We start from the raw sequence: 16,635 nt of genomic DNA, 5'->3' as shown, positions 1-16,635 counted from the left end.
AAATATAACAGCTCGGAGTCCTTGTGAAATAGGACAGTATATGATGGAAAGATAGTCTGCACAGATCAAGTCCTTAAATATTCATTTAAATTATATATATTTAATTAAGTTTATATTTAATTATGTACTTAATTGATTATTGCCATCAAGTCTTAGCGACCACATAGATATTCTCCATGACAATCTGTCCCTAACCTGGGCTTTCAAATCTTCCAACAGTATATACTTAATTTAATTAAATTAATATGCTACTCAATCTATATCTCAATGAATTGCATATATGTATATGACTCTGTGTGGGTACTGTGTATATATACATATAATTGATATCTTTTCTTGATGTTTGTGAGTTTGTGTGTGTGTAATACTGTGTATGTATATTTATACCCTATCTTTCTGCTTATATAAACACATGAGATGGCATACACACACACGCATACACACACACACACAATCAATAAAAGATAGGGTGTGTGTATATTCTGCCAACTTAAAAACATAAAACTAAACTTTCCTGCCCCCACCCTGCAGATGCCCCCGTGTTGCAGTTCTAGAATAAAGTTTTAGAAATTTCCAGAGTTCATCTGAAACTCAGGAACCGAGCACAAGGCAGAATAAACTCATAGGACAGTAAAAGAACAGAAATGTTAGAAGACAGTTAATGTAGAAGAAAGCTTTTAAAAAGCACTTGGAACTTTTATTATCACTTTTCTCCAACCCTTATCAAATTTACTTTGTGGCTTCTTGGATTCACTAGCGTATAAAAATGCCAACGGATTTTTTTTTTTCATCCACTCTACTCATAGGCAGATTAAGTTTCATTAATCTCTCTCTTTCTCTCCAACAACCATGCTTGGCTATTTGGCAAGCTGTGCCTGAGAAAATATAAGAAAGGAAAACTCACATTATCTCAGCATTGCTTTAGCGAGAAAGACTGAAAGGAAACGTTTTCATGCAATACCTTCTATGGGATCCCCCCTGATTCAAAACAAGTTGTTGCATTTGCAGCATTAATAGAATAGTTAAAACAATGAATCATTGTTTTAAAGATTCCTCGTGGCAAATTAATAATTGGAAGCGAGATCAGAGCTTTTTGAATGTTAAAGTGGAGGCACAGACTGTGTCTTGAAAGAGTTTTGATCTTTGTGTAAGTTTTTAATCTCCCCCTCCCCCTTTATCTGTTATCTGTCACTTACTGCTGTTAGCAATCTCTCCTTTGTGATGTGCCCTGGAAACTATATTTAAGGTATTCTTTTTAATGTGCTATGCAAGAAAGCTTTCCAAATACTAAGTCAACTTTCCCTTAAAAGCTTCTGAAGATAGCTCTTCATTGTGTCTGAAAAGAATAAGTTATAAAAGAATTAGAACTTTGCAAAAGCTAGAAATAGTTGAGAATCCAAGGGCCCTCCCCCGTGCATAGGTAACTCAACCACCACCACCACCCCGGTACCTTTCAGCTGGCTATGGGTAATGGGGATTGTCAACGAACACATCTAGAGTGTACCAGATTAGAAAGGCTGAAAAATGCCAGATTCTATCATTGAAGCAACAGCATGTACTTTTGTATGTAGACAGCGCAGAGTGGTTGGCTGAGAACCTCAATGATTTGCAGCAAATGTTAGATAGACTGTATCATGCAACAAGGAATATTAATCTATCAAAAATCAAGGTAATCCTGTTTAGCAGACAAAAGAAAGCAAGCCACTGCAAATTATAAATATATATAAAAAATGGTGGTCAAAAAGTCAGCAAGTAGAAGAATTTGTATATTTTAGTAGAATATTTTCTAAAGATGGGGAAATGGACAGAGAAATTTTAAGAGGGACAAATGTTGGTAGAAAGGCAGTGACGGGATTTTGTCCTGCGAGGAATGAATATTTGTTGAAAGAAGCAAACACGGCTGTGTATAAAAGCAGGCTTCTGGCCTCTTTGTTATACGGAAGCGAGAGTTGGTACGTCAGGAGGAAAAGCGGAATGCAGGAGGAATGGAATACTTAAGAAGCCTGTGTGCTAAAACAAGAAGAGGTAGGTTCAAGGACAAATGTGTCCTGAATGAATGTGGGCTGAATACTAAACAAACCGGAAGAAATACATTTGCTCACATGGACAATGAGAAACTAATTTCAAAACCACTAAAGGTAGGAAGAGTGGGGGGTCGAAAGGCAGGGAAAGCTGGAGGAAGTTGTGGGCGGGGCCTCAAAAGAGAGAGGTGAGAAGGTTCAAGAAAAAAGACAATATATGAAGCACTATCTCAGTGTTTTCCAAACTTGGCAACTTTAAGTTGTGTAGACTTCAACTCCCAGAATGCTTAAAGTTAGTCTTAAAGTTGCCAAGTTTGAAAAACACTGCACTATATGAATGTGGTTGAAGCTAGGACAGTTGGCCAAGATAGAAAGATGTTGAGAAAAACAGGGATGCAAGAGACATAAATTACATCTCTTGCTGTCCATATACATCATTTGCATCATGATCTCATGATGTAGATGACACAAATTGATACAAATCATGTAAATATAAATCTAATTCAATGTAAATGTAAGTGTCTTATCTAGAATACTTTGAATGCAGCAAGTTTATCTCTTAATTGGGGTGGGGGTGGGGGTGTCCAAACAGAAATTTGATCCACTGCCTCTGAAGTCTACTAAACAGGATCTGTTAAATCAAGAATTCATTCTATTCCCTTTCCTTTCTCTTATCTCCTGCCTTTCCTTTCTTACTTCTTATTCCTTTCTTGCACTTTGCATAATATTGCTGATAAAAATGGAAATACTGTAGTGTAATGCAGTGTTTACAAACCTTGGCAACATTAAGATGTGTGGGCTTCAACTCCCAGAATTCTCTAGCCAGCATGGCTGGCTGGGGAATTCTGGGAGTTGAAGTCCACACATCTTAAAGTTGCCAAGGTTGAAAAACATCAGCGTAATGGGTATATACAGGTATAATGTTGGTACCACATTCTATTACATCTCATATAAGATGAACAGAGTTTTAGATAGCACAGATAGGAAAGCAAACACAGAGTTTCCCTTCTTTTATCCCTTTGCCTTATTTAACCTCCCCCGTCCTCAATTTGCTGTCTTCAAATGTGCTCCAGTCCTGTTTAAATTAACCCATCCTGACTTTCCATGTTGTTTGTAGAGAAGATGTAACAAAAGCTAAAAACGCTAGAGCAGAAAATGGCTCCTCCATCCACAATGCGAGGCAGCAAGTTGCACATACTAATTATATGTTTAAAAGCCAGCAGACATTAAGCTAGATCAATTGGAATTTGGCATAATTGTTTTGAACAGATGATTATGAGTCTCGCATTCAAACTTTTTTTCCCTTCCTGAACTTGCAAGTCTGAAAAGTAATTACATCTTCAGTAGGAGCCACGTGTGTTCCAATTATGGAAACAACAGGTCTACAATTTCAAGTAAACTTTTCTAATAAAATTGGGTGGTTCTCTTTCTCCTGGAACAGGGACGGAAAACGAAATCTGTCATTATTACCTGGCACTTTCCCATTCATATAAGCAAACATTTATTCTGCCATCTGTCAGGAACAATCCCAACAAAGTCATAGAGAAACACCATTAGTGAAAGAAAGGAGGGGAGGTCAGTATAGAAAACTGTGTTGGTGTTGTTTTTAATTATCAAAACAGACAACAGAAGCTGCTATTACTTTTGCAATTCTCTGTGGAATTCCCATTAACGTTTGCTGGAATACAGGTGGACCTTAGAACAAATCTGAGATAAGACTTCTCAGGGACAGCAGTGAGTCTGAAGCTGAATTGATATCTTTTTAATTGCCTATACCAGTTAATTCACAGTTGTGGACTTGTAAAATTGGGGGGTTCTTGGCGCTCTCTGAGCTTGGTTGTTTGCTTGCAGACGTTTCATTACCCAACTAGATAACAACATCAGTGCAAGGTAACTGTCATAGTGATTTGCACTGATGATGTTCTCTAGTTGGGTAATGAAACGTCTAACAACATGCTCAGAGAGCACCAAGAATTCCCCAGTTCAACCCTGAGCTACAGATATTCTCTTCTATTGGAAGTTTGTATAATATATTTTAGTACCCCCACCCCATTAAACCTGATTTTGAAACAAGACTTATTACACTGTTGCTGTTTTTTTAAAAAATTGAAGTTTGTAGCTGGCTTTTCATTCATTTTCCTTAAAAATATTGTTTTTTTCAGACCTTTTCTTATCAGAATTCACCTCTTTACATAACTGGATTTTTGAAATATTACTCCAGTGGAATGCTATGCGACTTTTCAAAGCATTAGTCATTTACTGATTATTATTTATATTAAGGGTCAGTCTTAACCTTGAATTCCATCAATTGAGAGATTCTGGTATGCGGTAAAACCTCAATTCTGCAGTCCAGTCTTGATATATTGAACCAGTCTGATGGATACCACCAGCAAAATTTGGCTGAATTATTAGACACTTCCTCAAAATAGCTGATATGGAGTGGAAATGGGGACAGAATAGAGGTTGAGAAGAAGACACCTGCACCAAATTCTATGCTACTTCAAGCCTCATTGCAAAATTTTATACCAGTCCCAATACAGTTGTGAAGAATTTCCTTCATAGTGACTTCCTAATATTGATTGCTAACAATCCTTTCACCTTTGAATCTCTTCCAGTTAATTATCCACAGAGTTGATTAATTGCACTGACATAAATACTTCAACTTGACAATCCCCATAAATAGCTCAGAGTCAATAGACATTATGGGTGCAAGCATTAATGTTTTTAAAAGACACAAATGATTATTAACAGTAACACCATGTCTGCAAACGTAAAGTGAGGGGTGCAATTTACAGCCCCTGTCAACTGGGAGCGTGGTCTTGGGAGTTTTCATTGCTCTGCTCTCTTGGAATATCCAAATCGGTTGGGAAGTCATCTACATCAAAAAGGAATCTGTAGTACTCCAGATGTTGAATTATACCTTCCAACAGCCCCAGCCAACATCTGGTGGGTCATGGCTTGCTTACCCTATCCCGTGGCACTACTGTATCATGCAATTTCTTCACATCTTGAGAAATTTAGTCTGCAAATAGGAAACGTCTTTGATGAGAAAGAATTTGCTTTCTCCATTTCATTCAAAGGAGGTTTGGATGAACTTCTCTTGGATGGTGTGTTAAGATGACTAAAGCATGTATGTGAGTGTCTGTTTTTATGGTACACTCCTCTCTCCAGTAGTCTACAGTCTCCTTGATTTCACACATTTCTACTCAGGGAAAACATCAGGAGGGAACACTTCCTGTAGTTTTTTTTTGGGGCAGCCAGGGAGGCTTCAGAAAGATGCAAAGAGGAGGAACATCTATCTAGCAGCCACCACAATAGTTACATCTCCTGCCACGCCGACCACCTTCAACCATTAAGTCAGCCAAAAACACCATCAAGAAAAATTGGCATTCAAAATACCCCAAAAATAAGATTTAAACAAACAAACAAACAACAAACAGAAAGAAACCGCTAAGCAGATTTCCATAAGAAACTGCAAAGCAGATTTCAACATGACATTAGGTGGAAGGCATGGACAAATTGTTGTGGCTTTTTAAACATCCTCCTTGAGATGAAATACGCCAGTGGGAATAAAGGTAGAAACTTCTCATCCTAATCAGCAAAGCAATCCTTTTCCTTATCCCCCAAACACACTGTCAGAGAAAGACACAGACTATGGCAGTGCATAATATTTAAGCTGCATAAACATTCTTTATTAGATGTGACAGCCACATCTGTAGCAGCGGGGGCACGGGGCACAGGCAAGCAAGGGAAGGAAATCGAGCTATTCAATCATTAAGTGGTCAGTCCTGAGCGGATGGAAATTTTAAAACAGCAGCAGCCAGTTGAGAGATCTGCACAGGCCTGGTTTCCTTCTCCCTAACGCTATGCTAAAATGTTCACCCACTGATATTTAGGAAATAAAAATGAAAGAAATATTACCAAGGCGAAATATTTTCTTTTGTTTAGTTTTAAATGATCTGTTTCTTTCTGCTCCTTGGGCAGCATTTTCCCCCTATTATAACATACTCCTCTTATCTCAAGCAATGAGGAAACGCAGAAGGAATGTGAGGACGTCATGATATGATGCAGCCAATCCAACTTGGCTGTGTGATGACATCAAGAAGCACCAGCAAGCCAACCCAGAGTGAGCCAACTGTGAATCATCTTAATCTATTAACTCATCAGTTATCCTCACCATGCCTGACCAACTTCTTTTACTCCACTTTTTAATACAGTTCTTTTAAAAAAAATTCACCCAAAGGAAGGGCACATTTCCACATGATTGAAAATATATGGAAAACATAACTCTGTGTTAGCCCTTATTCATCTCTGGTCCAAAAGGCAGCATACATAAAAGAAACTGTTGTGGGGTCCTTAGCTGCAAGGGACTAAATGGAATCAGCGAATCCTAGAATCTGAGAGTTAGAAAGGATCACTGAGGACCACCAAATCATCCTCCACCCCCTCCTCAATGCATTATCCCTAATAGATGGGTGCCCACACACTGCTTAAACAGTGCTGCCAATGAAGAGAAGCCCACCACCCCTCTGAGAAATTGGTTTCACTCTCAAACTACTCTCATAATTCAGAAGCTCCTTTCCTATGCATCTGGACTCTATCTTGACCCTTCTTTTTCTCCACCTTGATGCTTTTTCACGTTTGAGCACACGTATACTTTTTAAAAAAAATATGCTCTATATAACAGACACCTTCTACTGTCTGGAGGGGAAAAACAGATGAGAAGGAAAAAAATATCTTAATGTATCTTAGCATCCTGGACTTCCAAGGTCTTGATTTTTTTTTGGTAGATAACACATCCATCATTGGGGAAGGGACTGATGCTTTGGTGCTACCTACAAATATGCCTCCACTCATACTTTGGCAAGGTGTGTTATTTATTTTATTTTACAATACTGATAGCCCACCAACAGATTCTGGGTGGGGTACAGCAAAGTCCAAGAACAATGCATTAAAACCCGATATAAATAATAAAAAGCAGCAATAAAAAACCACTAGTACATCAAAAACACCATTCAAGGTTCTTGCTAATCTATAGAAATCTATATGACGTAAAAGACCCTGTCAACAACAAAGGGTTCCATTGGGGAATGCACCAGCAGAAAAGGAAAGTAGCAGATGTATACGGCAGATCAACCGTTTTGTGTGCACTCCTGTCACACTGCACAACTGCAACACTAGAATCAGGTTGGGGTGCACCAAGTCTCACTGGAGTGCTAAATACATCAGGGCTGAATAAACCATATTAGGAGCATCTCACAAAGATCGAAGCAAGGCAGGGCAATGCAATGCAAGAAGGCCAAACAGCCCTGCACGTGGAAAACAAAATTCTCAAGGACAAGGCTTGATCCCTAGCTTGGATCTTTGATATGCTACGTACAAGGGCTTAACAGCTGCAATAAAATTTGAACGCTCTCCAGTGATGTAATTCTGATTGCACCAGAAGACTATCAAGAGTTCCACCATACTAAAGAAAGGGAGTATGACAAGGGAGGGGGAAGGGAAAGAAAGAGAAAGTCCTTGCATATAAAAAACAAGCATGTCAAAGGGAAGGTTTTTCATCTTGCCTTTCACTCTGATATTCCCCAAGGCAGTGTTTCTCAACCTCAGCAACTTTAAAATCTGTGGACTTCAATTCCCAGAATTCCCCAGCCAGCATGCTGGCTGGGGAATTCTGGGAGTTGAAGTCCACGCGTCTTAAAACTGCTAAGGTTGAGAAACATCACCCCAAGGCCTAGAAGAGACTAAAAAATGTCACAAAAGGTGCCCATTCTCCCAATTTTGGGATTCATTTTTAGTGAAACTAGAATTCACTAAATTTGGGGGCAAAAGCACTGCTGATGAGAGGGAAAATAAAGAAGAAGAGCAATTGGTCCTTGCACACCCAATGGCACATCTCAGTTCTGAGACAGGCGCATCAATGCAAAACGGGTTTACAGAGAAAGAAAGTTAGAGACCACATTTCTCTCATGTGCCAACTAAGTAATCTACTGATTTAAGACTGGAGAAAGGTAAAGGAGTTGACTCAGGGGAAAAGCAATGGAAGAATACATCATAAAATGATAAAAGGGAACATTATTTGCCATTCTAATTACGGTGCATGTTATACAGTCTACTTGGGAGGCTGTAAAGCAAAGCACACAGAGAACGGGGATTATATATAATTCATAGACTGCAGAATATTGCTCCTTTTCTCACTGCGTCTTTACAGACCTTCTTAAGGAAACCTCCTCCTCCATTTCTCTTGCAGAATTCTCACCTCAAGGAGCCTAGCATCAGTTTGCCCTGTGGCCAACCTCTTTATTCACTTGGATACCAAAAATTAAAGAGAAGCTTTTAATGGACTCTATCAGAAAAGTGACCCTCCTTTTGGGGCAAGAACCATTTGCTACATCAAAGGTTTCTTGGACATATCCAGGTTGTTTTCTTGGCAACAAAATGGAAGTGGATTTGCCATGGCCTTTTCTGAGATTTTTTAAAAATTATTATTTCCCAGTCTATCTTCCAGCCCTAAGATTTCTTGATCATCTCCCTTTCCAGTCCTAACCAAGTCCAATCTTGCTTAGTCTTTTTTTCAAGAACATCCAAGGTTAGCTAAGTGCTGCCACGCTGAAATGGCCTCTTCAAATTTTCCACTTTATCTGAGTCAAGGAAACCATTTCATTGAATTTCTACAGGGCCCAGAGACATTCTCTAGCAATTTCTTGCAAATGGAGCTCCCCACTAGCCATGGCATGAAGAGATCTTTCTTTGTTCCAAGGACTGGCTTTAAAAGCATCCTCAGAGTCCTTTCACATCATTATATAGAGCAAATGGTACAGAATATTTGGAGGGCCTGCCTGCCTGCCTGCCTGCCTGCCTTTCCTTCCTTCCTTCCTTCCTTCCTTCCTTCCTTCCTTCCTTCCTTCCTTCCTTCCTTCCTTCCTTCCTTCCTTCCTTCCTTCCTTCTCTCTTCCCTCCCTCCCTCCCTCTTTCTTTCCTCCTCCTTCCCTTCCCTCCCTTCTCTCCCTCCCTCTCTCCATCCTTCCTTCTCTCTTCTCTCTTCTCTCTTCTCTCTTCTCTCTTCTCTCTTCTCCCTCCCTTTCTTCCTTCCTTCCTCCTTCCCTCCCTCCCTCTTTTTAATATGACATATGATAAAAAATATACACCATCTCAACTTTAATTTTATTTCATTACATTTTAATTCAAGCAAATTAGTTTTTCCTTCTCTTGGCGTCTCACTTTGAAGACTGCACACTCTAATATCCTATTCAAAGCACACCTGTATAAATTGCATAAAGAACGCTGTATTAACATTCTAGAGCGGATGGACTTTTTAGTTTATCACCAAAGTGCTGCTGCTGCACAATCTGGAATGGTAGAAATGAATCTCAGGCAAATTGTTCCAACCAACTAGGGTGGCCCGTATGGAACATGCCCCTCCCAGCAAACTTCTTAACAAGACAGCAGGTGCAACTTGAAAATTAGGAATGAATTAGATTTAAGAGGGATTAAGTAAACAGGGATTCAGGCAAAAATCTTCCATTGATGGGAGTGAATGGAATAATTTGTCACAGGCGAACAATGGTGCCAGGTATCATTTTTGGAAACATCTCAACGGTTTTGAAATGGTCAACAAGAAAGGACCAGGGAGAAGCAACCAGAGGGCAGGGATGTGCTGTCTTAGCTAATCTGGAACCAAAATTGGAACAAGGGAATCATTTCCCTCCCAGAAAAGTTATTGTGATGTGGCCAGAAAAGCTTAGGAAAGCAATTGTTCATCCGTAGTTTTCTGAAGACAAATGGTAAACAATAAGTCACGGCTTTAAATCATGGAACCAGGGTGGGCAATAACATCCAGGTTGAAATATTAATTTGAGGTCACCCGTCCCACGCTTTCTTCTCACCGCATCTTACACCAGTATAATTTTTCTCCATTGTTTTCACTACCTCAACAAACACAGGGAAGTCCTGAATCTTTAACAATCCATGGGGTCAGAGGTCCATGTGTGTGTGTTGTGTGCGTGTGTGAAATGATGTAAACAGCCTTGTGCCTCTGTGACACAAGTTCCACTCCTCTGAACCGTGCATAATAACGCCATGTGCACGGGTAGGGCAGGGGTGGAGCAAGAAGAACACCAGTGCAACACCACTTTTGTGATTCTGAAGAAGGCAGTGCCTCTTGCAGGCGCCTCTGTATGGGGTTACAGTTGAATGGATAATTTCAAAAACACAACCCATCCATTTAATTTCAGCAGGACACCTCCTTACACAGGGCTTGAGGATTTGTCACCATGACCCTTCCTCCAACATCATCCTCAATACAGGTAGAAGAGAAGGATAAAGCACTCTGCTGGGGGCGGGGGTAAAGAAAGACAAGAGGGCAGCCACAACCAGTTATTGAAGCCCCGCCCCCTTCTGACAAGTGTTGTGTGCCCAGCACGTGTAAAAAAGAGGATCACCTCTTCCTGATCACATCTGCCCATCCCATCAGGTCCGGCAGAAGAGTCATGTTATGGGTCCCAACCGCTAAGGAGTTACATCTGACAGCATCCAAGAGATAGCCTTTTCTGCCATGGCACCCGCCCTGTGGAACATCTTCCCCCACCCCCCTCACCCCAGGGATGGGGTGAGGTTGGCCCCATCCCTGTTAATTTTCCATAAGTCCCTCAAGATTTGATTGTGTCCTCAGGCTTGGTGGTCTCAAGGGAATGGTGAGTCAATGAGATTGCTCCATTGTCTGTAAGATCTGACGCTCTCTCCTTGCCTTTTTAAATCATATATTATTGTTTTTAATTGTTGACTTTTTTTTAATATATATATATATATTTTATTGTAAGCCACCAGAGTCATGGTCTGTGAGATGGGTGGCTATATAAATATGATAAATAAATAAATAAAATAGGAACAGGGTTTCAATCACACAGGACTGGTTTCAGTCCGGTCTTTCTGGACCCTCCTGTGTCTACCCTTGACCAAGTGAGCATAAGCCAACGATCAGCAGTAGAAAAAAGGGGAAAAACATGTGGAACAAGATACCACAGCCAATGTGCTTCCCGCCCCCCTGCCCCGCTTCCCACAGTTCATTTTGGGGTTGATTATTTCCATTCCTAGGGCCAGCAGAGCTGACAGATCCCCGCTCCCAATACAAAATAATACGAAATGGTTAAAACCCCGTTAAATCTAGAAAAACAACAACTCAAATCACCGTCACTCCACTTGACAGGCCTGGCTCAGAAGAAGAGATTTGACTCCTTGACGCAAAGCACAGAGAGGGCTGACGATGATAAATCCCCAGGCAAAGCTTCGAAGCTATGTGAGAAGACCCCCCCCCCCGCCTGCCTGACATCTTGAAAAACTCATACGAACTCTACAATCAGGGCCATATTTACATGGGATAGAGTACCACAACCCCTGTTGCCAGAATACACAGCTTCCCCATGGTGAAATTAGCTCTGCCGAAGTATCTGGGCATGGAGTAATATGAGCTCTAATCACCCCGGGGGTGGTTAGTGCCCTTACGATGCTCCCTGAGTTATTTGCCAACTCTCCATCTTTCTTGGAAGCTATTTATTATTACGATTGTTTTTCTATTGTATTTTAATGGATTTTATCTCCGCTGTAAACCATCCAGAGTTGTTTCAACGAGATGGGCAGTGACAAATTTGATGTATAAATAAATAAATATAAATAAAATTTGCAAACAAGCAGCAGGGCATGCAGAAATCACATCCATTCACAGCTCAACGTAACTTAGAGAAACAGGTTGGAGAATCCATGATGTCATGGGGGAAACTTGTGAGACGATATACTTGCAAGCAGAATGGGGTGGTGTAGAAAGGTTTTTATGGAAAGATTAATTTTTTTGCTCTCCTTCCACAGTGGTCTTTTATTTTACATGACACCGTGCACTGTCTTGTTGATATCAGTGTGGGACTGGGAACAGGGAGACCCAGGGACAGAGCTCATGCAATGACTTTGGGCAAGTCTTCCTTTCTCAGACTCATTGACCTGTGACCAACACAAAGCTGCTGGTGTGAGCATAAGCTAAATCAGGGAGGAATAAGATACATTATAATTTTTTTAGGCAATCCTCACTTTATGCATTGCCTTCAGATTTCATGTCAGAAGGTTCCTTACCTGTAACTTTGAGTTCAGTTGTGCGTCTAATCAGCTTTCCTTCAAACTTTAGCTCGCAAGTGTAATTTCCACCATCTTCCTCTTGAACGTCTTGTATTAAAAGTGTGTTCTCTTTCTGAACGACTACACTTCTCCACATTTTGGGCTTGCACTCCTGAGAAGGAAAGGAAGCAAAAAACGAAAAGATCAGTGGTTCAATCCAACTGGATTGCATGACCCACTAATGCAATTTGACTGGATCTTAAATTATGCATGATTTGTTTTATTTATTTACTAAATTTCTGTAGTGACCCAGGAAGGTGAATCTTGGCAATCCCAAGTAAACCTTGTGAATTCCTGAGAAGAGGGAATTTGCCAGTTCTAACAGGACAAAGTTTGGGAGGAGATTAGAAGCATCATAGGTAGAAAAGATGTGATGCTAGACATCTGATCAGAGCTCCTGGGGTCTCTGGAGTTTTCTTGGCAACAATGCAGAAGTGGTTTGCTACTATCTAATTTCAGATGTTTTTCCTACTTATTTCAGGTATTTTTTCTTGCCCACAACATTGGAGTTTTCTTGACAGTAAGAGCTGTCCATCAGTGGAATTGGTTATCATATGGATTCCTTTCTTCCCCTTCACTGGAGGTTTTCAAATGGAGGCTGGATAGTCATCTATTGGGGATGGTGGATTGAAGCCTGCAGTGTGCAAGGGGTTGCCCTTGATGCCCTCTTAGTGTAAACTTTGCCCCGTTCGACAGAGAAACTCCCGTGACACGTGTGGTTCACAAAAGAGGTTTACTCATGCGTAATGTAGCAGTCACAAGCAAAGCCAGGACTGGCTTGGTACAATTGCATCACTTATTATATTCCCCCCTTCCCGCGCTTTTTTCACCCCGCGATCGCGTTACCGCTGCGGATTATCGGCCCCCCAATAATCCCTCTTGTCCATGATGGCAGGTTCGGTCAGGGTCCATTGTCCTTGATTGGCAGTCCCCCTCCAGCTTGGGTTGGTCCCTCCCCGTTACGTGCAAGCCCGAGGGTTCTGTGTTGCGCGGCGATCTTGTTTCACTGCCTGCGGCCCCGTTCATTGTTGACTCGCGCCGTTATCAGTGTATAGTTAAAACTTCCGCTGTGGTTTTCCTGTTTGGCTGGGCGCAGGTGGCCCATTAACTAGCGGCGCTTTCAGTTCCTCTTTCCCTCGCTAGCTGCCGCCGGTGGAGTTCGCGTGGTCTGGCTGCGAGCTTCCCCGAAGCCCCGTGCTGACCGAACCTGACATACCGCCCCCCTGAAGACAAATCCCCCCCTGACTTTATTTCGGTTTCCCGGGGTATTTGTTGTAAAAGTCCCGCACTAGGTCCGGCGCTCTTATGTGGGTTTTGCTTACCCATTCGCTGTGGGACTTGGGAAAATGTTTCCATTGCACTAGGAGCTGGACCTGCCCCTTGTGCCTCCTGGTGTCCAGTATCTGGTTGATCTCGAAATGCTGCTCCCCACCGACCATGATGGGTGGTGGCACCCCCTCTGCCTTGTGCCAGGCGTTCCCCGGCTGGTGCAGCTTTAGCAGGCTGCAGTGGAACACTGGGTGGATCTTCCTAAGGCTTTTCGGGAGCGTCAGCCTGACGGTTACTGGATTGATGACCTCTGCAATGGGGAACGGCCCCACAAACCTCGGGCTGAGTTTCTTCGATGTCTGGTGTGTCTTTAGGTTTTTGGTTGACAAATACACCTGGTCCCCCACTTTCCACTGCCCCTCGGGGAGTCTCTTGCGGTCCGCGTGTTTTTTGTAATCGGCTTTGGCTCTTTGCAATGCCGTGTGTGCCGCTCGCCGGGTGGCGTCGATTTGGGCGAACCAGGCGTCCAGGGAGTTGATTTGGGATTCCGGCTGAGGCAACTCCGGCATGGGGACGAAGTCTCTCCCGGTGGCTACTTTGAATGGAGAAAAGCCGGTACTTTTGTGGACGGCGTTATTGTATGCTACTTCCGCGAATGGCAGTAGCTCCGCCCAATCGTCCTGTTGGTGTCCCACGTAGCAGCGCAGGTACTGTTCGAGCCCCCCGTTCAGGTGTTCCGTGGCTCTGTCCGTCTGCGGATGCGCCGCGGAGGAAAGGGCTTGCTTCGTCCCCACCCGCTTCAGGAACTCCCTCCAGAACCGCGCGATGAAGTTGCCGCCCCGATCGCTGACGACCCGTTGGGGCGCGCCATGCAGCCAGTAAATATGTTGCACGAACAGCCTCGCCAACCTCTCTGCCGTGGGGACTCGCCGGCACGCTACGAAGTGCGCTTGTTTGGAGAATAAGTCCGTAACCACCCAAATGGCGGTCTTCCCCTTACTCTCCGGGAGCTCTACTATGAAGTCCATGGCGATCTCTTGCCATGGGCCGTCGGGGTCCGCTACCGACTGGAGTAACCCCCTAGGCTTGCCTTTGGCCCCTTTCGCTGTCGCGCACACCGGGCAACCCCCCGAGTATGCCTCTATGTCCTTCCAGAGCGTTGGCCACCAGAACTGCCGCCGAATTAAGTGGAGCGTCTTCACGAAGCCGTAATGCCCCGTGTTCCGGCTGTCGTGGGCTCTTTCCATGACCCCCCGTCGGCACCCCTCGGGCACGTACAACTTCCCTTCGTGCCACCACAAACCCTCTTGGCTGGTTAGCGCTTCTTGGTTTTGCTTGAGCCAAGCGTCCCGCTCCTCCGCCTCCACAAACCCTTGCTTTACCTCAGGCGCCGCGTCCCGTCGCTCCCCCTTGGTCTGGCTCCAGGTCACCGCCTTTGCAGCCAGCCTACTGGCAGGGATGATGGAGTCCACGATCTCCTCTCGTAGGCTGGCGTGCTGGGGCATGCGAGACAACCCGTCTGCTAGGAAGTTGCGCTTCCCGGGGATGTGTTTTAGGGTGAACCTGAACCTCCCGAAGTATTGGGACCACCGCACCTGTTTGGGGGATAGCTTACGCGGGGCCTTCAGGGCCTCGAGGTTCTTGTGGTCCGTCCACACCTCGAATGGTTCAACTGCCCCCTCCAATAGATGCCTCCACGTGGCTAGCGCCCACTTGACGGCGTACGCCTCTTTCTCCCACACCATCCACCTTCTCTCTGTCTCCGTGAATTTGCGGGAGGCGTAGGCGCATGGGTGGATGGCCCCCTCCGGGCTGGGCTGGAGCAGGACCACTCCCGTTGCCACGTCTGACACATCTACTTGTATGATGAACCGCCGATCTGGGTCAGGATGGCGCAGGATCGGCTCCGCTGTGAACCGCCGTTTTAGCTCCTCAAACGCCCCCTGGCATTCCGCAGTCCACGCGAGTGTCATGCTGGGCTTGGGGGGTTTTCCACTGCCCTTGGTTTTTAGTAAGTCTGTCAGGGGAAGGGCGATTTGGGCGAAGTTCGGGATAAACTGTCTGTAGAAGTTTGCAAACCCCAAGAAGCTTTGAAGTTGCCTCCGGGTTCGCGGCGCTTCCCAGCCCAGAACATCTTTTACTTTCGCCGGGTCCATCTCAATTCCCCGACTGGATATCCGGTAGCCGAGGTAGTCCAGCTGCTCCCGATGAAACTCACATTTTGATAGCTTCGCATACAGCTGCACCTTCAGCAGTCTCTGGAGCACCGTGTGCACCAGGCTTATGTGCTCCGCCAGGGTTTCGGTGTAGATAAGGATGTCGTCCAAGTAGACCAGGATGCCCTGGTAGAGTAGGTCGTGCAGCACCTCGTTTATTAGCTGCATAAACACCCCCGGGGCCCCTTTTAATCCGAACGGCATCACGGAAAACTGGTAGTTTCCGAGCGGCGTGTTGAACGCCGTTTTCCACTCATCTTTTGCGCGGATCCTGACCCTAAAGTAAGCTTCGCGCAAGTCCAGTTTTGTGAACACCCTCCCCTTGGATAGGTGCGACATTAAGTCCTTCATCAGGGGGAGGGGGTATTTGTACTCGGTGCTGATTGCGTTCAGCCCCCGGTAGTCCACGCACATCCGGAGCGAGCCATCCTTCTTCTCCCGGAATAGTACCGGGGCCGCTAATGGTGACTTCGCGGGTTGGATGAATCCCCGCGCTAGGTTCTTGTCTATGAACTCCTGCAGAGCCCCCATCTCCCTCATTGACAGGGAGTACATTTTCGGTTTGGGCAGCTTTGCCCCTGGCTCTAACTCGATGGCGCAGTCACTGGGTCAGTGTGGAGGGAGCTGGTCGGACTCCTTCTCCCCGAACGCCGCCGCCAGGTCTCGATATTGCCTCGGGATTCTGCTGCTCGTCGTGGGTTCCCCGGACTCTGTCCCTCGTTTTGCAGTTGTTCCGCCAGTCGCCGCTGCCTTCCCACGCCTCGGGATCGTTGCGGGTCTCCCGGGTTCCGGCGCTGCTGTTGCTGCTGTTGCCGGCCGGGTCTCGGGCTCCGTCTGCTCTCGTCTCGCCTCCCTGTGCCTCGGATCCTCCACTTGCCTGTCTGTGGTTGCGGTCGCGCCCGTCGCCACGGCCCGGTCCCGTCTGCTCTCGCACTCCGCCGGCCTCTCGACCCCGAATCACACTGCCT

At 44.6% G+C, this 16,635-nt stretch overlaps 1 protein-coding gene across 2 annotated transcripts in view; it reads right to left on the bottom strand.

Annotated features, from left to right (window-relative positions):
• IL1RAPL2 (interleukin 1 receptor accessory protein like 2) overlaps positions 1 to 16,635 on the bottom strand; it is a 359,966-nt gene that overhangs the window by 109,458 nt on the left and 233,873 nt on the right. For both annotated transcript variants that reach the window (XM_088151668.1, XM_088151669.1), the window contains exon 9: positions 12,141 to 12,294. In XM_088151668.1, coding sequence (XP_088007794.1) covers positions 12,141 to 12,294 — 154 coding nt within the window. The remainder of the gene's footprint in view (positions 1 to 12,140; positions 12,295 to 16,635) is intronic.

Source organism: Python bivittatus, unplaced genomic scaffold, assembly GCF_059951505.1.
Source record: "Python bivittatus isolate LINGU-HERP-01145 unplaced genomic scaffold, Pbiv_v1 ctg000670_np1212, whole genome shotgun sequence".
Classification (NCBI taxonomy): Eukaryota; Metazoa; Chordata; class Lepidosauria; order Squamata; family Pythonidae; genus Python; species Python bivittatus.
Note: the sequence above shows the minus strand (reverse complement) of the source record. Positions and strands in the feature narration are given on the sequence as shown.